Here is a 24943-nt window from a genome sequence, read left to right on the forward strand (position 1 = left end):
GGACCTCAAAGCTAAGTCACAATGTGTTCACCATACTTGTGAGGAGTTTGAACTTTATATAAAGAAGGAAAAAAAATGAGTGGTAGGATTAAAAGATTGATATAGTCAGACAATACAAGAAAGAAGATCTTAATAGAGATTTTTCTAAATCCTCAGAGCTGACTTCAAGTTCTGGCAACACCACCTACCCCAGAACAAACTGAAATTGCAGAGTTAGCATAACAGAATGTTATTGCAGGTTTTATCTAAAAGTTTTAACACCAAATGTAGGTAAAACTATTTTTGTTTGACCTGCAGCCAACTTTCCCATATAAAGTAGAATATTATTATCCTGTTTGATAAAAAATACTTAAATCATCATGGAAGCTGAGAGATGATAAAAATGTGAAGCAGACTGATGCAGTAACCAATCATTAATGCTCAGAGCAAAAACTTATCAGAGATAAAAGCAATCATCAGAAACTACACACAGAGCGTGTAGAGAGCTGAGATGCAAAACCTTGGGTATATTGTGTAGAATGAAATAATAGGAATAAATGCAGTACACTAAAGTCAACATGAAAAGTGAAAGTAAATATACGCCAAAATCCAGAAAAATAAGTGATCTTTCAATACTTTTCTCTGATGAAACTGCTCCAAGATAAATCTTTAGACACAGCCTGTCTCTGAAGATTCTAGAAGTCACCCACTTGATCCTCCCTAATATATTATTTTAGGCTGTTTACAAAAGTAAAAATGAAGTAAAGACCTTCTCTGTCCTTCATTTTTTTCTGTCTGCTATAACTGTAGAGCTTCCTTCACTTTTACATCAGCTTTATTTGTTTGAAAAGCCATGTCAATGGCAGAAATTTTTACACTTTCTCCTCAGTAGTTGGGTTTGTGGAAAGGTGGTCCTGGAATTTTTAATCCTATACAGAGAAACTACCTTTTCTACTAACAGTGTCACTGTACTTTCTGGAGGATTTCATTAATACTTTCACTTGACTTAAAAAGCAGCTGTCGATCAAAATACAAGATTGTTTTTTATTTTTGAGGTTGTCCTGTAGTATTAAGAGGAAAATACCAAACAAAGTAACTGGATGGTAAATTTGTGTTGTAAGGACTGAAAAAAAAGCCTATAACCTCTTCAGGGATTCCTCTTCTGAGAGAGTATTACTTTCTCTTTTTAAAGTTTCCCTGGTGCTGTATTTTTATGTCTTTCCTCTTCATCACTAACCATTCTACCACAGACCAGGTTCTGTTAAGAGCTTCGTTGACTCCCCACCTGTAACATGCCACCATTTAATTCAATGCTAATAAATACTTCATTGTAGTGAGGCCATAAGTTTATTTCCTTTGCTGACTGAACAGTACAAGGTTGAGACTTACTTACATCTCAATGGGCATCTTGCATTTCATCAGTCGTGACTCACCTTATGCTGCGCAAGCTGCATCTTTATTTTGTCAGGGTCATTTGCAATTTCAAGATCAGAGTCCAGAGATTTCTCAGATTCTTCCAGCCACTCCATAAGTTTGTGCCAGGCTTCATGGAACTGCAGGGAAGTGAGATTTGCATAGATGTAAAAATGCAATGGTACATAAAATAGTTCATAAACATTAAACCCTGACCAGTTCTTTACAGGCCAAACAAGTACCCTGCAGACTTGGGAAAGGCTTGGTGTGATTCTTCTCCCTGGCCTCTCAAAGAGGGACTGGCTCAACCATCGGCTCTACTAGACTTAGCCTCCTTTTGCCCAGGAGAATTAGCAACTTTTTATGTACATGATGTGTATGCCTAGTGTGCATCTTTCACAGACACATTGGTAACTTCTGTTGATGTGTTGGTCATTTTGATTCCTACATTTTTAATGAATACAAAATACAGCAAGAATGGGATTTAGCTATTGCCTGTATGGGACAACAGCTGTAAATCACTGGGGAAAACTGCCTGGATGATTGCCCAAGATTTTCCCTGAGACATTCATAAATGCTCTCATTATATCAAGTACTATCTTGACGGGCACAGAACAGATTCTTGATCTTCCTTCCTTTCTCAACAACAACAGTGCTTCAGGGAAGGAAGCAGGGAAAGACTAAAGATTCAACCAGCTTTCACAAAGTGGCAGCCCTTTGGGACAGGATTTTTCCAAGCCTGTCATTTCTCTCTCCATGTCTCTTGAAAATTTTTCTTGCCTGGGCTGCCTACACATGAAAGTACAAGAAACCAGTTCAGAAAACTGTTAAGTCTCTATGACCCTGGTGTTCAGGGCTGTGGATCAGGCATAAGTATTCCTCCCCTGCTCTGCACAGATAGTTGTTATCCTAAATGAATAAAACTCATTGTATTCAGCTCTGTAAATGGATGCAGGGGTTTAATTTTCTCTACTGTCCATCTCATTGCAGAACGGCCACGTATGTGAATGCACAACAGAAACTGCCGGAAAATGAATAATGTTTGATTGGTTTATGGCCTAATTTATTGCCCAGAAGAGTTCTTATTCTATGATCTGAGTGGCAGTAACAGTGAACATGAGAATGTGGTTTGGCTGCAAACATTACCAAAGCTCCATGTGATTAAAAAAAGCTCGAACTTCCTATTGATGTTTCAATATATTACATTCCTGTCACACATTTTGCATCTTATCATTTATGTTCTTCAGTGAGGGAAACATGAATCTAAGGAAAAAATGAATGCTCCCTGCTGAGGAGAAGTCTGTAAAAACCTCTCTGGGTTTGTAAGGAGATAAATGCAGAAATCTTGCCACATGGAAGATAATGGTCTAGTAACTACCAAAAGAAATCGAGGAAGTGATGCGTATTAACTAGGGCAAAATGTAAACCCAAGAAGAAAATGCAAAGCAATATTCTCACAGACTACTAAAAGGGGTTTGACATGTTCTTTAATAGCTAAGGGGTTGATTGTGTGACTTCTTTTTGAGGACAGATGGCACTACTAATCTACATCTGGAAGCCACACTGTAACTTTCCTCTTTCAGACCATCCCGTACTGCAGACAGAAGTCACTGCTCAAGTTGAAAATGAAGCTTTCACCTTCCAAACGAAGTGCTCCATGATCGAATCACTGAAATTGCTCCACTAACCAAGAGTCTGTTACACTAACCCAGACTTACATGAAAGTGCTTTAAAGCACTTCAAGAGTCTGGTTGTAATTTCAGCTAAGTTCAAAGAATTGTACAACAGCTGTTGTTCGATTACCTGTTTGGCTCGTTTCCTTGCATCATCCAAAGCTCTTCCCCTTTCAACTAAGCGTTGGACTACTTTTTCCCATCTACTCTGTACACTAATCAGCAGATTCTTAATAAGTACAACATCCTGTTTCTGGCTGAAGTATTTCAAATGGGTTCCAGTTTTGTCCAGTTCTATGATCTGATCTCGATGAGAATTCACCTCTGTGGCAAAAACCTTGGGGAAAAAAGTAGAAAATTACTCTAAATATTATGTTGCTCATATGCTGGGTAAACACTGAAAAAACAGTCCGATAAAGAATGATGTAGCAAGACTATAAAATGCAATTTTAAACAAAATAAATGTTTCTGAGTGCTAGTGTTACAGGGTTCATTTGAACATTGTTAAAGTATCTCTGCAGAACTGGAGAAAAACATTACACATCTGTTTCTTTAAATACCTTGTGTTCATCAATTTGAAACAAGACAGTGTCCAAGATAAGACTTGGCCGAGAAGCTGCAGTTAGAGTTTGCTCTGCCTGAGTAAGCCAGTTGATGAAATCTTGAAGTGAGTTGTGGAACTCCATTGCTAAATTAAGAGCTTCTTCCAGTTTGGTCTGTAAAGATAGGTCATATTTTAATAGCGTTTGATATTGTGCAGGGGCTTCAGCCAAGTAAACTATTTTAGTTTAGCATTTTGGAGTAAACCATTTTGATTTAGCATTTAGTTTAACATTTTAAAGCATTTTCCCAACTCAAAGTTTCTGAGTTTTGTATTATAAAATAATAGCCTGTATTTGAGCATGTTAAAGGAGATAGAAAAGTAACAGTGAAACTATGTATGATAGATGAGTGTAAAATACAGCACCTAGTAGTACGATAAATTTTCTGTGTTAGAACATTTCATCTTCTAGTAGTTAATCATAATGGGACATGTGGATTTAAAATTTTGTATGCAAAACCAGCAGAATATCAGAAATCTAAGGTGGCAGTACACTTGGAAGAGCCTCAAAGAGGTCATCTTATTTTTTCTCTTGCACTAAAGAAGGAACAAGTTTGCCTAGACCACTTCTCTTTAACAATGCACAATTGTCATTGTGGTTGCCTGAACTGAGACTACTTTTGGATACAGGGTTTTTTGTTGACTATGAAAGAGCAGTCAGATTTTCAGTTGTACTGCTGGCTCAGCTGAGCACTCCAACCTTACACCTTCCTGCAAGAAGGCACTCATGTTATGCATTAGTTAGTCTGACACTCTTCCATTACACAGTTACCTTAGTAGACATCAGAACTCTCACTTTAAAATATGGCTAAGTTGTGAGTGAAATATTTGTGCTTTACACACGTCAGGGCTGTATAGAGAGTTTGAGTTCCTCTGTTTGTAATTATTGACTTTCTTCGTTGTTTGACTGAGGTAGAACAAATGCACTATACTTCGTGAAGGAATGAAAGCAAAATGAAATTAATAATAAGAAAACGTATGCTGCACATCAGTGAAATCATGGTATTGATCTACATTAGAGCAGAACGTAGTCACTTGAACTAAGTGGCAGAAGGCCAAGTGTTTGGGATTTTTAAGAAAAAAATGGATAAAAGCTAGAAAAATTAACACAGCAATTCTGTACAGAGAAGGAAATAAACTTGAATAATCAAATAATTTTATTCCTTCTCTCATGTCTATGATAACTGTAGTAAAAACCAGAAAAGCCCTCACCCTGTAAAGTGAGTATCATCAGTATCAGTTAACATATTTCCACGGAACAACCTTCTGCCCTTCTCACCTGCCCTCACCCCCAAAGAAGGATAATGAACTTCTTGAATCCCATTTTTTCCCAGTACTTGCTAAACATACCAATGAATTCTGCAAAAATGTCTCTACAATTTCAGATCTAAAAGACCAAGCAAGTATGCATGTGTAAAAGGACAAAACATTAGAAGTCCTAAATACATGATTTACACTTGTATTTTTATGTAAAAAACATACTTTTCTTTCACTGAGCTTTGTTTGTACTGATTCCCATTTTTCTTTTAAGTTATTTATGTCCTGCTCAACATTTGTTTCGGCAGACTCTGGGCATCTTGCAAGCATCTGCTGGCCTTTCTGCATTAGACACTTATATGTCTCTTCTTTGGCTTCAAAGGCAGCACAAAGTTCCTAAATAAAGAAACCAACAAAAAATAAGTCAGGTAGACATTCAATACTCTTTACAAATGTTAGCATAGTATCTATTCCTCCCCCAACATTTTGTGGGTATGATTAAGACTAATAGAGGAAACATATGTAATTCATAAAAAGCCAAATGAGCAAAGAAAGGGCCCAATTCTTCAGGAAATGAGAACTTGTATTGTCTGTCAGATGTTTTTTCTGAGATCCAAAGCTTGGCAAAGAAAGTACTACGCACTTATCTCATTGCACAAGATTTGCTATAACTCTCTTAGTTTGCAGTCCATCTGCAGCTGAAACACAAAAAGTGTCAGCATTCGCAATGCACTGAAAGCGCAGACCTACCCACACACCTTTGAAAGCAGGTGAGACAACTTGGGAGGGCTGCTTTATTGTACATCGTCTCTTTTGTTTTGTCTGTATCTTCCCTCGCTCACTAGGCAAGAGCACTGAAGACATCTTATACATATACAGAGAGCTAGAAAAATAACGGTAATAACTGTTTTACCTGCTAACTATTTGACTCACTGTTCTCTTTTAACCATATTGAAGATGAGGTGGCATGAGAATTGGAGCTCACGTATGTCCTTCTGACTCAAAAAGTCATTTTCAAAATTTGCAACAGACCTTTCAAAACGCACCAACAAAGTTGGTACAGGCTCCCAAGTGAGGAACTTCTTCAAGGAGATGAGCAATAAGTGGCTTGCAGATGGGAGAAAAAGTACTTCTTCCTCTTACTCCCAAGAAAAGAGTGTAAAACCAACATTTACTCTAGGGTAAGAGATACCGGACAGAGGGTTGTATCTGATTACAGAGGAGGGTGGCAAAGCAGAAAGTAGGTTGAATCATGAGCTAAGGCCAGAAACCTTCCTTCCTTTCTTCCTGCAGACCGTGAAAAACTGTTGTCACCCAGCCTGATTCTTCCTATGTTCCCAAACTCAAATATTTCTGGTTTCCCTAACTCCCCAGAGCACCTTATTCTACTGCAGTGCAGGAACCCCTCAGAAGTCAACATAGGGAGCACATCACAAGTGAGACACAACATGGCAAGAGTGGCCTCAAACACTGGGGCTGGGCTCAGTCTGAGATGGGAGGCCTCTTTTTAAGCCCCTTTTCTGTTGGTCTCCTTTAACATTGCTTCATCTCTCTTGTATTCCTGGAGCTGCCCTAGCTGGAAATGCTACCCATTCGCAACTCCGTTTGTGAACTGATTACATTTGAGGGCTCTCTTATTCAGAAATGTAGAAAGAGACCTTATACTCAAGATGATGATTCGTAACGTTATTTCCAATGAGAAGGACAACAAAACATAGAGCAAAATTTTCTTTTCGGTTTCAGGTCACAAATGAACATGGTTTGTATCCCTTAAGAGCGATTTGAATTTGGAAGTTATGACAAATTGTTCTCAACCTGACAACTGGCCTCAGCATTTCAGCTGCCAAAAAGCCGGAGAATTCACACAGAACTGCACAGATGGACTGAGTTTAACTAAACTGAAATCAAATCCTATTTTTTAAAGGTTAAATACATTAAAAAATAACATGACTATGTTTGCAGTTGTATGACAATCCACAGCATGGTATTTATCTGTAAAACCGTACAGTTAGCAAACAATTGTACATATAGGTTACTATTACATTCATGCTTATTCTAACAATATTACATTCAGTTTTAAGATTCCTTAACTACTCAACCTGTAAATGCAAGAAATATAGAAAACGGCTTATTGATTTGCATAGTAGAAGAATATACCCTAAACACCCTGAACTTTTTCAGGGAAAAACTTTTGGTCTGATTGCCCAGAGAGGTTGTGGAGTCTCCTTCTCTGCAGATACTCAAAACCTGCCTGCATGCCACCCCATGCAACGTGCTCAAGGTGATCCTGCTTGGCAGGGGGGTTGGACTGGATGATCTTCACAGGTCCCTTCCAACCTCAGCCATCCTGCGACTGTGTGTGTGATTCCAGGCCCAGGATGAAAAATGGAAAGAACTCCACTGACTCCCACAGGTTCTTGATTAGACAGGCCCCACCCTTGCAGGAACAAAAACGGTTGGTTGTTTCTTTACTTTTTTGATTCTGTGGTGTGTTTTTTTTTTTCAAAGCACAAAATTAGAAGGATTTGAGGGAAGAGGGATGTCAAAGAATCAACGTTATTTCTGTGTTTTGTGCTTGTTTCCTGTCATTAACTGATTCAAAAACTATAAGTAATGTCCCTTCTCAAAAATAGTTTCTGCTCAATTTTGAAAAAAATGCCCCACATTTGTGGGCAACGACCTTTAGCATCATTCCAAAATAAAATCTGATTTATGAAGCTGTGACAATGCAGTGTTTTAATGGAAACTGTGTCAGGCATGTTAGAGCTCAAGGACAGTTCAGAAAATATCACTATTACATCTGAGCCAGGAGGTCAGGAGTTCAGATCCCTGGGTTTGGGCTTGTATCCAGGCCTAGCAGCACAGCGTGTTTTTATATAAATGGAGCACCAGGAGCCACCTTCCTCTGAGTTACCTCAAGACTTCAAGTTAAGGCATCCTTTATCAAGCTCTATGGTTCTACAGGGGAAAAAAATCCATAGGGTTTTTCTTATAAAGGAAGGAAGTAAAGGAAGGGAATAATTCAGGCATCCTGATCAGATTTCCATTTCTAATTAAAGCAGAGTTTATGTGACCCATTAGTCCTTATTACATCTGTGCTAATGATGATTTCAATGCCAGCTTTGGTTAAATAAAGAATAAAGGATTGAGCCCCTTAATTCAAGGTCCAAATGAATGTGGATCACTTTTAGATTCATCTGTGTATCTGAGAAAGAACATCTATTCTAGTTATGGGAACAGAAGGGAAAAGAAGCATACGAATTACCAAAAAATCTGTAAACACTTTCTGTTTTTGTTTCTGAAACTGTGGATGAAAAAAACTTCTTTTATTGTCTCCACACTATTAATGGCTCTGCTTTGGGCACCTCCCAAATTACTACTTTCACTACACTGAAAATAACAGTGTTGTTTTGAAGGCTATTAAATTTTTTTAAGATACTGTACAGACATTGTGATATATAGAACATGCTCTGTATTTACCATAAACACTCATGAAAGATAGTTAGCCCTGAAATGCAATTTGCAAAGCATTCTAATACTGATACTTACCATATGGGTATTAAGCTGTTCTCTTGCTGTTTCTGGTAAGCCTCCAACAGGTTTTGATGCCAACAGCTGACGTTCAGTGTCTGTCAGCCATTGCTGCATATCTTCAACTTCACCATGGAAACCTTGGGCCTAAATTACACCATATCATTTTAGAGCTTACTTAAATGTTTTCTATTCTAAATACTAACTCATATGCAGAAGTATACTGGCAACAGATTCAATCAGGTATTTGCAATAATTGGAGGAAATGAAAGAAAAAAAAGCAAAAGAAAAACAAAATTTAAGCTAACTGCATTTATCGTAAACAATAAAACAAAAATTATGGAAATCCTGAAAGAAGGCTAAATGAGCAACTGTGAGATCAATGTTTTCCCTGAATAATATACCTACACAGAAATTTCACCCTTTGAAAATACATAGGTCAAAGCTGAAGTCTTGATGCAGCACTACAAAAGACAACGGCCAGCTGTGGAAGACACAGTTGGTTCCAAGCTTTCTCCAAATTTAGGAGTGTCTGCATTATATTTTTTTTTTATTTAGGCAAACTTCTAATACATGCATCTATGTATTTCACGTAAAAAGACACTTTTTCTGAGTTATCTCTATTTGATCATTTCCCGTTCACCTGGATCAAGGCACTGTCCAGCTGCTGTTTCCTTTGTTCTGTTTTTTCCAACACATTTTGCCAGCGCTGATTCAGAAGTTCCAATTTGCTCCGTAAATTACTTGCTTCTTCAACAGCACTTGATTCAATCAGGTCACTTCCAGCTTTCTTAACTGCTTCCACTGTAGACTGGTGAGCTAAAACATCATTTTGTAGCACCTACAATTGTAACACACAGCACCTATGACTGGCCATGCTGGTAAGTTATGGAAGGAAGACATAGTAAACAAACTAGTTCTAACCCAGTGACATGGCAATAGTTTAAAATCTGCACAAGTATTAGCAATTAAAGCTAATAACTAATCTTACTTTACTCAATAGCAATAACAGACCAATCTGCCAAAACCCTGTATTTTATTGTTATATATTTGAAAAAATAATGCACTCTTTATGAATAAATAACTTCCTGAAATTATGAAAGCCTTCCGGCACTGCTAGTGAAGAATCACTTCTGAGGCATCCAGTATCACCTCACTTTCCTTCATTTACTACATCCTTTTCTTTAATAGCACTTTTCTTTGGTTTTGAGGGCAAGGTGTGAAAACAATGCTATACATACTATTGCTGATTACTCTTGGAGCAGTAGGCTAAGAAGAGAGAAGAGAGGGGAGCAAGAAGACAACAATCTTCTGATTGCCACTATGTCTTTTCAGGCCTTTCAGGTCTACAACCAATTTCGTGTTATGACAGGCTAGCAGGACACTTCAACTGTCCTAAGAGCTGGGGCATGACTGTAATACTAACATGATAAAATCTCCATCTGTTTTAAAACCTGTTACCACCACCCACAGTAAAACCACCAAGGACAAAAAAGTACAATTGGGAAAAAGACACTGTTTTCAGAAAGATTTCATTAAGATTAATGGAAGGCTTTGAAATACCAGGAATAAAGAACAGAAAAAGAAGATGTGTGAAAGGGTTAAGGGAATGAAAAACCCTACTTAAAAAGCCAAACTTTGTGACTGCTCTGTTCCAGGAGATCTGGTTCAAACTTATCTCCATCAAAATGCTAGCATAAGGAAAAAAAAAAAAGAATAAAGCTAAATACGGAAGGACTTTTAAATAAAACATACAAAGCACCTGATAAAAAAGCAAGTCACAAGTAGTCCTGGTATCACAAGGTGCACAAATGTGTATCACACTTGCTTTAATTCTTCTAAGCTAAGCACTAGAAGGTATTTTGTTTTATTTTCCGGACAGGAAAAAAAAGGGGATATTCACACAAGCAGATGAATCTTATTCCTTCCTTCCTACTGAGGCTCACTAGGAACAAGGTTTATTCCGTCCAAAGTTATTCAGGAGATGGATGTTTTTCCAGACTACCACAGGATGCACTACTGTGTGAACTTTCTAACCTATAAACTCTGTTTTACGAAACGGAAGTAGATTGGCTCATGTGTTTGCTGAACTCCTTCAGTACTGAAGGCAGATGAAGTCATAAATGATGTCTGGATGCTTCTCCAGTAGTAAAACACATATAAAAGGTTCACGGAGTGGAAGCTGGGTTTGTAATTATTATTATTTTTTGAAGGGCTTGTTTCTATCAGTAGTCACACAGGGCATGCATATGTTTTACTCTGCCCAAGTTCCAACTGACTACCCAAAAAGCTGCAGAAGCTGCATAATGGCACTGACATAGATAATGAAAATGCCTTAATTATCTGTGTACTGTCGATTTCAATTTATTCTCTCTAAGCCAAAAATTAACTCTGAATGAGAATGCTTTTCTCATCATATGCAAGCCAAAAACTAAATGGCAGGAGAGGATTTATGAGGTTAGCATGAAATCTTCAGGCCTACATAAAACACATCATCATGAACAGCACTGAGCCACACAAACAAGTAGAGAAGATCTCTTGCTCTTTATATATACTCTTCAAAATAAATGAATAATGGAAATATTCTTCCATGGGCTCCAAAGCCACATTAGCTAGTAAATATACTGAAACAAAACAAAACAAAACAAAACAAACAACCAAAAAAACAACTGTCATCACCAAAAAAAACCCTACGTTGTATATAGCAAGGAGAAAAAGATGAAGACATGGATATCCCTAAAATTTGCTAAGAGATTCAGAGCAGCATTCTCTGTTTTAGTTAGACCCAACTAAGATACAATTTTGCAGACTTCAGAGCTAAAAATCAAAGTATTTTTTTCTGACAAGAAAGAACAAAGCTGTATAAAGGTGATATGTGTTTTGTAAGACGTGGTCTAAACAACTAATCAAGAGTGTATTGCTTCAGGAAGAGTAACAGGTTCAATGACTTTTGAGCTCCCTGGATCAAACAAAGGTGAACAAAGGGGGAGGCCAGGGTGCGCTGCTCTTTTTGGCTAAGACCTATGCCACTTGTGTGGTATATGCAAGGAAGAAGGAATATAGAAAAGTAAACGAAAAGATGTTAGTTATTCTAAGCCTGAATTTCAGCATCTTGAAAATCTCTACGAGAATTATTTATCAAGTGCGAAGTTTTACTACAAGACTCATCTCTAAGATAAACTTCAAAAAACATTTCAGTTCATATTCATTATAATTACATACATGATGTTTGGCAAGTTCAATTTCAATAGCCTTGGGGTCTCCACCCACAGGTTTCTGTTCATTCAGCAAGTCTTCTGTATGCGTCAGCCACGTCAGTAACTCATCCAGGGCATGCTGGAACTGCCCCAAGGCTAACAAGGCACCTTCCAGCTTGTGCTATAGTAAAAATAAAATAAATTAACGATAAAATGGTTTCATGATGCTATTGAATCAGCTTAAATTACCATTAGTCACCGTACTCTGGAGTGGAGTCCATGCATATGATAGCATAAAAAACAGAGACAAACAGTTATCCAACACAAGGAACTGCGTTATAGTTAGAGCTGAGCTAGCAATTCCCTTGTAAAGCCTGACATCCTAGGCTTAAATTCCTGACCTCTTAAGATCCCATGTAACCAGAGCAGAGTTAAGATTGAAGCTCTTCTCATCAGAGATATGACAGAAGTTTTCATCATTTACAGTGTAATTTAAGTATAAATGCATCTTGGTGCATGGTCTTCTTAAAACTTTTTCTTTGCAGTTAAATGATTCAATTTAGGGGGAAAAACACACTTCAAAGCACTGCATCTTCAACTCTTTTTGACAATTTAATGTTGTGTAGAGTAGTGAAACAGTACTAAGGTTTTAAGAAAAAGTGCTTGGTTCAGCAGCTATTAATGGTTTTGCACATATAAAAATGTTTTCAACTGCTACTTAAGATGTCATTAAATAGCCAAAATGAAATAATAATGATTCGACATGACACTGCCAACAGAAGAAGTGACAAAAAATACTAAGGGTTGAAAAAAAAAACATAAAAGCAACTCAGTAAATTATGAAATTCAAATTCCACTATACATAGTTCTGTAATTTCCAAACCAAAAAGACTAAATATGTAAATTGACACAAACATTATGCATAAGGAAAAGCTTTTCTCATAAATCTAAGTCATGAATGAAGCCCCCACCTTCAGGTTTATTTACCTGTCTATTTATAATTTTTTCTTCTAGGCTATCCCACATCAGTTTGAGCTCTGAGAGAGGGTCTTGAACAGTGTGCTTGTCACTTTCCTGTGTTACTTTCTTCAGCAATAGTTCTGCTTGATGGTTCAGTCTTTCCATTTCTATCTGCTGCTGATAAGCTTCTGTTTTAAATTGCTATGGTAAATAGAAAAGAATACAAATAAACATATCATAAGTAATGATCTTGAGTATAGCACAGTACAGCAATATTTACAGTAATAATGCATCACTGTCAACTTTCATAAATCTAGGGGTTTCTTTTCCTGGGTCAAAATGCATATAAGATACTGATAATCCACTTGGTTCCAGTGAAGTGAAAATATGCAACGTCTTACTATCCCACCAGATATTGCTAAGTGTGAGCAGAGGATGACAAAGATTTCCAATACGAAAGTCCTCTCCAATGATCTCTCTGGTTTGTATATAAAAAATATTGTACAATTCAGGAACAAACCCAAGGACATCCCCCCGGTTATTATACATCTCTGCTTTTTATTTAAAATTTGTAGAACAAACTACCAACATCAGGAGTGTACTTAGACATAGATCAATACAGACAGGTTTCTAAGCCTGAAATTTTGATTTACAGCTTGCTGGATGTATTGGGAATGATGTGATACGGTTAAACATTTAGAGAAAGTCAGCAGTGACAGAAGTGAAGCTCTGGAGGCTCTCTCATAGAGCATCAAGGAAACTGTTTATGTTGGAAGCCAGAAAATTTAAATGTCACAGCAAAAGAACTGTCTTCATAACCTTACAGCCTTTGAAAGGGAAATAATGCCATTACAAGTATTTTTCAACTATCTGAACACAGTCACAGAATAAAACATAGTCTCATCAAAATCTACTCAAAAGCCTTGAGACACATATTTTAAAATGTAAACTTTGCAATGAAACGTTATTTGCAATTTTCATACAGTTACTTTTTTTCTTAAACTAAAAATTGAAAATGAAAATTGCTTCTCAGTCTTGAAGAATGCAGAAAACACTAAACAATGCAGGAAAATTCAGACAGATGAAAATACAAATGAAATAAATAGCTAAGTCATACCTTAAGTTCCTCTGTTTGCTGCTTCACTGTCTCCAGATCTGTTCCAACCGGGGACATAGATGCTAACTTGATGCCAGCAATGTCTACCCAGTCAAATATTGCCTGAAAATCATAGCATGAAATTCAAGTGTGAGCAGAGAGAAATAGTATCATGGTTAAAAGCTGCAGTAAGTAAAATACCAGAATTTATTTGACTTCAGAACAGTATTGCTATGCTCTTTGAAATAAAATAGTTGCCTTTAATGCAACCTACAACCTTGACAAGGCAAGGGATCAAATAGTACTCCATGTAGTGGTTACAAGAATGTATGTACTGCCAAACTGAGCTTCTGTGAGCAGCAATATTCCACCAGTACTCATGCTAAGTAGCACTTTACTCCTTGACTAAGATCAGCAATTTTTATGCACACTCTGAGAAGTAAATACAAGATCAACTCCCAGTTCCATGTTCCATACTCTTTTGGAGCTAAGATGGCAAGTTGTGGCTGAACAATATAACATTTTCAACTATGATTATTAATCATCATTAAGAATCGAACTTTTATTGAAGAACAATGTTATCTGTGTAAGGAACATGGAAGGAGACCCATTAAGTACACATTTGGTAGTAAGAGCCACAACTCAGCTTGACTGAGTCCCTGTAGGATGACACAGTTAAATTTTCAAACAATAAATGAAGTGCCCACAATTCTGAGGCTTTGTGGGTACTATTTTTTTTCCTGATACAACACAGAACAAGCTCAAGGATTGCCTACTTACACATTACCAACAGCTACATACATCTGGGTAATAGTATAGGGAAAAAACACCTCTGCTAGGTCCTTTTTCCCCTGCCTGTTAACCATGATCCATGATGGAGAAAGGCTTAGCAGTGCTTGTCAGAGCTGCCTATAGTTGCCTGAGAAAATGAGAACTGCCCTCACCCAACAAGCTCAATAAGATAAGGCAACTGCAGTACAGCTAACAATCTGTCCACAACACTTTTCATATTCTCTACTGCAACGAGCACCAAAAGGCATTTAAATACAGTTCTTTCACAAAGTACCAAGCCTGTACAATGCTCAGCCAAAGAAAACAAAAAACACTTAAACCAATGGCAATGTTCCTAATATAACCCTTCATGTCAGCCTCTGCACAGCATGAATATAAGAGTACTGGGAGAAAAATACATAATGAGGTGCACTGGAAAACAGGCACATTGCATTATTAGTAAGGAGTGTTCTGCTGCTAGATCTGCACTGAACACACAAACAACTTGCTCAGTGTCATGTGAAACTGTAATTTTATATTTCAAGGATTCAATGAACCAAGACAGACGTTAATTCCATTGAGAAAAAATAGTTTTGCAAAATTCGATTATGTTTGGAATCTTTTAAAATGTTTCAATCTTCTAGCCATCCACTGACAAAAGATGAGAGATGTCGCTAAGCCAAAACCTACAAAGAAACCTGCAACCAAATATATAACACATATAGACAAAAGATATCTTTACCTACAGATTTAAAAAGTGAACATCTTCTGAAGATTTGTGATTAGATAAATTATACTATGAATTACTATAATAGTCCAGCAATGTTTTTTTCCTTCAAATATTCAAACTTATGTATTTAATTGACTAACAGTAAAGACAAGTTCTTTAACTGTCCTCCATTCAAGAAGAATAGCCACAATGAGTTTATAGACCTATATTCTATTCCTTTCAGATCATGCAAATGTGTCACAACTTGCCTATCATGTGAATGGCCTATCACAAGAAAATATGAGTGGGATTACTGTGAACTCGTGTGGTATCAGTAAAACTCTGGTCTCGTCAATAAACAAGGAGATTTTATCTTGGAATCTAAACATTGTGCAATGTATGAACAACATGAAGAAAAGAAATCAACAGATTTCATGTCTAATTTAAAAAAAAATAAGTAAAGATACCTGCCTGCTGAAGAAAATAGTCACTATAATCAGAGTGATACATTACGTGTAACCTACAAAATCCCATCGCATTTTTAATACAACCACATTAAATCCTATTAACTCAAGACTGGGTTAAGTATATCACACCAACTTACCTGCAGTCCATCCTGGTACTGAACAGCTGCCTGCATGGCTTCAGCAAGTTTGTCCACCCGCTCTTTCCATGTTTTGTTTAAGGCATCCCAGGCAGAGTTCAGCTGCAAATAAGTGCAATTTGCTCCAATGAACAAAAATCATTTTACTGCCATGTAATTTACATTCACTAAATAAAAAGTCACTGCCCAGTAGCACCAATAAATTAACGAAGAACATTTCATATTCATTCCATATTAAAACTCTTGTTCTCCCTATCACTGCATAGTTAGTTACCTTCAGACTATACTACATGTTTTGTATTACAGAAGCTGTGTAATTCAACACTGACTATATTTTTATTGATATAGGGATTATAGTGAATACGGGAAATATTAAGAAGTCATTCGGAGTTGCATCATTACAATGAAGGTAGCTTAAAAGAAACTTACATTACTTAACATGAGAGAAATCAAAAGTCCTTTGTAGTCATGTGAACAGAATTGTCTCAGTTAAGATGTCTTACTTGGCACAAAGCAAATACACATGCAACTTATTCTAACATTACTTTTGCAAGAAATAGTCATCTATTGTATTAATCAGTAAATATTTTTTACCAAAAAAAATGTCTTCTACAAAAAAATTGAATCCATAAAGTAATAAAAGGAATTTATTTTCAGAATTTGTTGGGGGGGCAGGGAATACTACTTTCAGCTGAACAGGCATCTAACGTAACAGATTTAAGCATCTGCATTTCCCATACCTCATCAATACTCTTGTTGACAATAGGTTTGTCAGGCTCCCCACAAGCAGCTCTAAGTTCAGAACCAAGGCTCACAACTGTTTCTAGTTCTTCTTGCAATCCATCAATTTCTTCTTTAACAGCCTACAAAGGAAAAAAAAAAATCCAACACTGCCAATACTAAATTTAATAATCTATGTAGAGTTTGCTTTTAAGATAGACACACCAGTATTTGACTTTCGTTTCTTTAAAGTTGCCCGGACTTACAATTGGATGCTTGTATTTAAAGCATCCTTAACCAGCCACTGACCTTTGCAGTGTCAAAGTGAAATCAACTGACATCAGTCTAAATTATAACAATGGATAATGATGTCATTTTGTATGAGATGGGAGAAATAAACAGGAAGTTTTAAATTAGATTTCTTTAATTAGAATGTTTTCTTTTTCAGAGGTTATCATTCAACTTTCAAATTTTTAGCTATCAGCATAAATAATTACAGACTTGGAGCATAATACACACGTCTGTATCCCTTTCATTTAGACATTAGGTTTAACTCGGAATCTAAAGTATGTGTAACTTTTAAAAGTCTCAGTGACATGCGTATTATACATGTTCATACACAGATATGTAAATATAATGACAAGCACAAGTTGTATGCTCATTGCAATTAAGCACTGATACATATCATTTGCCATATACTCTTGAGATATCATTATAGTAAATTTCTATGTAATTATCCCTCTTTGTCTCTAAAAAAAATCTCCTGTGGTATTCCATAGTAATTCCATCTTTTCCCTGCATAGTGTGAATAGAACATTTTAAATCAACAAAATACTTTGGACTGACCTCAGCAGCTTCTTGCTGTTGCTTGACTACAGATGGGTCAACTCCAGGTCCCTCCAGTTCTCGAATGAAGTCCTGAGTATCTTTAATAGTAGCTACAAGAGCCATATGATCACACCAAAACTTTTCAGCTAGTTCCATTACGTCCAACAATTTGGCCTCCCTCTCCTCAGTCAAGGTCTGGATGTCTTGCCAAATGAGGACCATTTGGTCTAGTTTATCTTGAACAGCTAAACAACAAAGGAACAAAATTACTACCTTGGCAAACAATTCTTGGCCATAAATATCTCTACAGTTCTACAGCAGAAACATATGTGAACATTTTAAAATTTAGACTTTAAAACTGTTTCTTTACAGGACTTTTTAAGATGTTAAGTGGAAACAACCAACAAGGCATTAAAAATTAAAACAAAGGTCAGGTCCACAATTATTAAAACAATGCCTTGCTTTTTTATATCTTTCACAGCTTCTTCAGAAGAACACAATCGCCAGATTAGTGAGCATCAAAACTGAAGAGCTTTATGTGATGCAGCTTCCTGCATTTCCACTACACGAACCTTTCCTCAGTCTACTACCTTTAGCAGATATATCCTTGTCTGCTCCTTCTGAGCGAGCAATCATTTCCTCCCCTCGCTGTTTAAGCGTCTCATAGACCGGCTGAAGTTTTTCCAGATCCATTGACACATTCTTATTTTCACTAATTTGCTCTTTAATCTTCTCAACCTCTGCTGAGATTGAAGGCGGCTGCCTCAGACGTTCAACTATGCGTTTCAGACTCTCAAGAGTTGGATCTATCTTGTCATGAAACTGGGAGGGTGGTGAAGAACAGAAGGAAGGGATAGAAGAAAAACATTTGAAAAACTGCATCTGAAAGTTCTCTTGGAATAAAGTACTTTAAAATTGACATATTTAATATCTCTTGTTATATACATGCAACTTGCAATACACCCCGGTGGCTCTCCCCCTCTTTTAATATCTAAATTAAAAACATGACCTTGCAAAATGGTACTTCCTCTGTATTTTAGTATGAAGTCTGGGTTTAGTTCAGAGACACTCCATCTGAAAATGCTTTACACATGGCAGCATCTACCTGCATGTAGTCCTGCAGAGTTAGAGCATTACTTTCTATCTTATTTTGGTCAGTCATGGCTTTCTGATTTCATCATTTTAGAAATATATTCACCTTAATATTAAATACGTGTATTTCCATATCAGGACCAACATATCTCATATAACCACTGATTAAAATTTGATATTTAAGGTCATTCAATAAGACATTTGCCTGGTGCCCATGTGGTGCTCATTAGTGAAGCAAATGTGCATTTCTTTCTGCAACTAAAAGCACACAACAGCAAGTATTGCCTTCACCTGTATTTGACTCGGGTCAAATATGACCTGAGCCCAGGTGCCCAGAAACTCAGCTACATCTTTGTTAATTAGCATGGTTCATCCGTACTGGCCCAAAGTTAAGTTCTAATACATGTCTTCGGATCCATACAGATTGCTAAAACCAGCTCACCACCATGCCCTTTCCAAGTCACAGAAATCGGTAACTTGTGGGTAGAACTACTGATCCAGCAGGATCTACAAAGAGCACTCTTGACTACTCTTGGGAACAGTGCTAGAAAAAGTACAGCAAAACAGGGTTACCTACCCTACACAAACAAATAGATACAGCCTTTGTTTTCAGAGGAATATGGGCAAAACAAATGTAATTGCTTATCCCCAGTGTACAACCCGCTTCAAATCTGACTCAGACTAGCGTTACAGACTCAGACTGATGCTACCTGTTTTCACCAGAAGTGTGAATATCACACAAGCTCTCAAAATGCAATAGTACGTAAAGGCAAGCAGATTTCTTCAAGATTTCTGTAAAACTGATTGTGGCAACAAAACCTTACAGAAGTGATTCAACCTGAAATTAAATTGGCAATATCCAGGTCTAATTCTAGGGCACGTATATTGCATTTTTAAATTGTCAGTGCACTCAGTGGGCCTCACTTTACTCCTCAATGACTGAGACAAGGTGTTTTAGAACTTAAAAGGAAGAAAGGGAAGTCATTACAACCTCTCATTCTGGCTCCATAGTTCACATGCTGCCTTTGATACATAAGGCAATTTAACATAATTTGAAACCTGAAGATTTAACTAATTATTCTTCCAGGACTGTCTAGACAAACACTGACATATCCACCATGCTATAGAGTATGGTGATACATATTTAATAAAAAAGAGATTATATAAAATTACATTCTGGACATTCCAATGTTTTGCTTTCTCATCTGTGGATACATTTATGTACATGAAATACTTCAAGGTTCATTTTATAAGTAATTAAGTGTTCTTTCAACATCTGATTCTAGCTGTTACCAAAGAATGCATTTTTATTCTTGCTTTCTGTACCTAGCCTTCTGCGCTTCTCTGTACTTAAGCTCTTCATGTTAACGTCTATCACATACAAAACAACAGATCGAATACTGAACAACATCTTGGTTTTCAAACGTGCAGCTGCAAATGGGGGGAGGACTGAGCATGTATGACAAAGAAAAACACTGAATCTAAATAATCAGGCTTCTTTCAGAGGTGTGAATAAGGAGGCTGTTTAGAACTACTGAAAGTACAATATAATAATGTCTATAACCAGGTCGAAAATAGGATGACATCTGATGTCACCTTTTTCCTTTATCTTCTTAGATTTTGTCTATAGTGGTTAGGAATACAGTGTTAAGTACCATGACCTATGAAGACAATTATTTAGAATGCAGACTTGATGAGAACTTTAAGGTCTATTTCTTGATTTAGTATTTTAGACCTGAGCAGAAATATAGTACTTAATTTCCAGCCAACAAAACAAAAGGGGAAGTTATCATAAAAACAGCAGTACAGAACACAGTATTTTTATTCAGGTTTTTGTGTTCATGTACACAGTTTAATGAGGTTGGCTTTTTTTTTTTTCTGAATTTGTTGTCAAATGAAAGAATTTCAGTTAGGATATAATGACAATTAATCTAATATCTAGTAATCTAGGATCTGATACCTAACAATACTCTATCAAGGTTCATTCCACAGAGTGATGAACGTAAGATGCACAACAGTTAGGGACTTGATCTGAATTGTCTGCTTATGATGACATTTTGTGAAGTCTAACTTTGCTCACAACACTTTTATGTAACAGTTCAAGCATAAATTACATTAAGTTCCTGTAGGGTCTACAATAAAGAGCAAATGCTGTTACCGCTGAAGTACCCTCTAGTTCCATCGCTAAAGGACTGTAACTAAAGCTGCCAAGTCCTAGATATAACTTTATGTAAGCTAACTGATTAATAGTGACATCAATATCAACTAACAAAGCATCAGCTAGTAAAAGACCTGTAAAAAGAAACAGAATAAACTGAAAATCCCACATTTTTAGACTAAATGTTCCTTTTTTCTTTTCTTTTCTTTTTTTTTTTAACTTTGAAATTGAGAAGCTGGAACATTTTCAACTGCAACAGAATCATCATAACAGTGACCAATATATAAAATTATAAACCCTCAAAAAAAATTAAAAAAATCAGTGCCATGAGCAGTGATATGAACATTCACAGGCCATTTAGTTGAAAAATCCAGATAAAACAGCAGTTTAGTCTTGATACATACATATAAGATGATAATGTCTGTGTATCTTTCCATTTGAATGAATCCAATTATACTTTAAACTTAAACTGATACCTGGGTACACTGAGAAATGGCTTCATCCAGCGCCAAAGCTCGCTTTTTGACATCTTCCTTAATTTTACTGTAAAGGGTGTCAGCTGCCACATATTTCTCTTGGATAGAAAAACCTTCTCCTGGGCTCAGCTCCAGCAATTGAGGCCCGGTTTTGTTCATCTTATCTATATGAGGCTTGTGTTCAGCAATCAGCTCACGCAGTTGCTATAACAAACGAAACAACTTATCAGTTTCTTACGCTTACACCACCACATTACAGCTGTCCACACTTCTAACACATCCAGCTGGCAAGAAATTCCAAACAAATACCCGTCATCTTAATGTAAAGCACAAATAGCATCAAATAAAGTTAATGACTGCTCCGCCAGTGATGGCGCCCTTTCCAACACCGAGCTAGCCAGCCGTGAAACATCACAATTACAGATGCACTGGCAAGGCCCAGTAGGGCATACATATCCCTCCTCCTGTAGGGCTATCATTACATGTAGGATGCAAGGTGCCAGCTATGCACATGATGCTGGCAACAGGCACTCCTCGTCGTTTTTAGAAGCTATAATGACAGAAATGGCAACCATATTCCAAATATTTGCATAACACCACTATGTTTATACATTTTCATGTTGATATTTGCTACTTATCACGAAGTCTTCCATTGAAGAGCGTCAGAGAAAGAGGTATTGACATTACAGGAATATTAATGCAAATTGTCCTTGACTTCAGAACAGGAAACTAGCACAAAGAGGGGGTCAAAGAAACCAGTGAAAAGGACAGAGGACAATGAAGACAGATCAGCAGAGAACAGTCAACCAGGTTTAGCAGTCTCCCCTCTGGCCACCAGACCACTCTGTCTTCCCAACAGTGTTGTTACTTCAATGACACAACGTTTAACAAGTAATTAATGTGTACATTACATGTGATCTCATCTACCTACTCACTCTCATCGTCCACCCCCGAAATAAGTCAAAATTGCAGTAAACTGGGTAGAGACTGGTGGGCCTGAAAGGTCACAAGGTAACCGTTCTGTCTTCTGACTTGACTACTTATTTTGGTTTTGTTTGCTTGCAACCACAGATGTGACAAAAGGGAAAGATTTGGAGGGGGGAGTAGCCCAACCCTTCCCTCCAGTTTTATTCATTTGCTTAGCTCATCCTTTCCTTTTCTGAAAAATCCCACTGTCTGTTGAGGCACTGTCCCTCTCAGTGCTGTGAACTCCACGCATTTCTAGCCTAGAGCCACTGCGCAGGAACATGAGAGGCTGGAGCAGGCACATGCTCTGCTCCTCCTAGCTTAGGGTTTGTTTAAATTAATGAAGACACAGAAAAGGGCTTGTATCAGTCTCAGTGTAAATAAATCCTCTTCTCTTCAACTGAGGTCCTTCCCTTAAAAAGGAATCCTGTTACTGGCTTGCTTCCTTGCTCTTGCCTAGAAGAGGAGAGGTTGGGAAGGTTGAACAGACATTGACCGTGACAAACCACTGTCTCCTGATGAAGAAATAGCAATGAAAATACAAAAAAAAATCTGACTCCAGATACTTACTGAGAATGGAATTCTACTTGTATGTCTTGCACCAAGAAAAACAATATTGCTTAGCACAAGAGGAAAAAGCTAAACTAAGAATAGTTGTAAAGTTTTTAGAAAATCATCTTACGTATTTTATGTTTGTGCACAAATAGATCCCCAGAGTCCCCATTTCTAGGTGCAAACCTTACGATGCTGGTACTGTCACTCTACCAAAAGCTAAATTCAAACCAATTAACTGCATGATAATATAAATATAAGTGAATATATATGAAATATAAGGGAATATAGAAAACTATTCATATTCAGAACCCTTTTTTTTTTTTCAGTATTACTACAAATGATCTGGTCTTTGCCATGATCTATGATTGGGTAAACAATTCCAGTAAACAAGCATTTCGGATCAGATTACGTGTTAAAATTGCCAGACATTAATCTTCTACTTAACCAAATCTCTGCTAATGGCATAGCCCAGGGAAAATGCAAAAATACAAGCCCAGATGAAGGGCCTCTCAAGCAAGCAGAATGATTAAAGTAGATGGGGACCAAACCTATAAGTAAAGTAGTGTGATTTGGTTCATGGTGACTAATCAAGACAGTTTGTAAAGCTCATATTATATACCTAGTGTTTGCAGAGAATGTTTGTTCTTTGTGGACACAAACGAGTGAACCCCGTGTTTACCAGTGTATCAAAGTGGCACATCTTCATTCACTGGTCTCAGAGTAAACACGAATTTGAAGCCAGGCTTCACCCTATCTAACTTGAGTCACTTAATTGAAACAGCTAAAATTAGAAAAACCCACAAGTAGTCACTCTGTGCTCTGCGAGGAGAGCCAGGTACCTCCAGTAGGAATATGGGCTTTGCATGTGCTAAAATCTGCAGGCTTTTAACACTGGTGGGATAAACCTGATGCCATGTAATACTAGTAGCCATCTATGAAGCATACAGATTTTTATCCCAGCTGACTGATTATTCCTCTGTGTAAGAAAGCCCATATGGAGGCCAGCCCACAACAACATTCCCTCTATTTTACGATGTTATGTTAAACAATTATTTCTTTTCATTATTACATAACAAGCATACTTTATGTGAGAAATGGTTATGGGGCTGGCTGGAGCCAAAGCACTGAATTCTTGGGCCTAGAATTATCAGTCTTTAGTTCCCAGGATATCAACAAAACAAATGCCACTTTTCAAAATATGTACATGAGGTCAATATACATGCTTACTTGTATACGGATTGTACACACAGACGTTTCAGTTTCAGCAGGCTGACAGCAGGTACTCTAGTTCTTTCTGTAGTCTCCTATTACCTTTTCTTGGTTCTTTCTACATCATCCAATTTCTGTTCTTTCTGCTTATGGGTTCAGTTTGTTCCAATACTGCTTACTTTTAAATACACTTCTAAGCTATCAGCTTTTGTATGCTCAGATCTGTCGCTATAATGGCATTTTTTCCCCTTTAGCCCTCTTCTATGGTTATACATTGTTTGCTGCCTTCCCAGACAATCTTGTTTGTGTGCAGAGTTTGGGTAACAGTAGAGGCTTTTACTATTATTATTTTAAATAACTTTCTTCAATAGAAGTATAACTGTCTGGGTTATAAGTACTCACTAGAGTAACTCCACAGTTCTAAGCAGAATACAACTTAGCCTTTCACACTTTGTTTTATTTTTTTTTAAACAGCAAAATTCTTACCCGATGCTCTTCTTGTTGTTGCTTTAAAGTTTCATATTCAAGGGCTGGTGCAGGAAGCTGAGAGATGATCATTTCTGTTTCAGTTAACCATGGCCAAAGCTCTTCATAAGTCTCCCAGAACTGATTAACCAGAGACTGAGCCCGTTCCAGCTGGAGGTTTCTCTCAGAGTTCATTTGACAGACTGTATCATATTTCTGCAACAGGCTTTCCAGTTTTTTCTGTAAAATAATATTAATAAAAAAAAATAGCAATGTCTGTCTTTCCACATGTCTATTACCCTGATTTCTAAACAGTCTTTGATAATTATAGCACCAAACCGCAGCGAACCAAACCTTAGTTTTGATTGTATTTCTACAGGGCCAGTGTTTAGAGGAAAGAATCAATATCATGGGAGATCTGAATTTGGCAGGTTGCTTTCAAATTAATTAAAATACATTTAACAATATCTGATATTTACAAACAACACCATTCACAGGACTTCCAGTCAAGCTGCAGATTATCTGACTGCACGTTGTAGCCCCAGTTCCTTACAGAAGGCACCCATCTTCAGCAGCACTTGGCAGAAGCTAAGTTTTCTACAGCATTTCTGAATCAAAGCATCATGAACAGTGCACAAAAATCTGGCTTTTGAAAATCTGATAAGAGAATAGGGCATGCTGTC

The 24943-nt window shown here is 37.1% G+C and overlaps 1 protein-coding gene across 1 annotated transcript in view; it reads right to left on the minus strand.

The window, feature by feature from the left end:
• Positions 1-24943, minus strand: part of LOC121067794 (dystonin-like) — a 301338-nt gene that overhangs the window by 29086 nt on the left and 247309 nt on the right. Inside the window, 15 exon segments of the mRNA XM_040552644.1 lie at positions 1413-1532; positions 3196-3402; positions 3626-3781; positions 5149-5319; positions 8473-8601; positions 9098-9295; positions 11677-11832; positions 12639-12812; positions 13729-13830; positions 15792-15893; positions 16532-16654; positions 17358-17584; positions 17930-18161; positions 21066-21269; positions 24282-24500. Coding sequence (XP_040408578.1) covers positions 1413-1532; positions 3196-3402; positions 3626-3781; positions 5149-5319; positions 8473-8601; positions 9098-9295; positions 11677-11832; positions 12639-12812; positions 13729-13830; positions 15792-15893; positions 16532-16654; positions 17358-17584; positions 17930-18161; positions 21066-21269; positions 24282-24500 — 2520 coding nt within the window.

This window comes from Cygnus olor, chromosome 3 (assembly GCF_009769625.2).
Source record: "Cygnus olor isolate bCygOlo1 chromosome 3, bCygOlo1.pri.v2, whole genome shotgun sequence".
Taxonomy (NCBI): Eukaryota; Metazoa; Chordata; class Aves; order Anseriformes; family Anatidae; genus Cygnus; species Cygnus olor.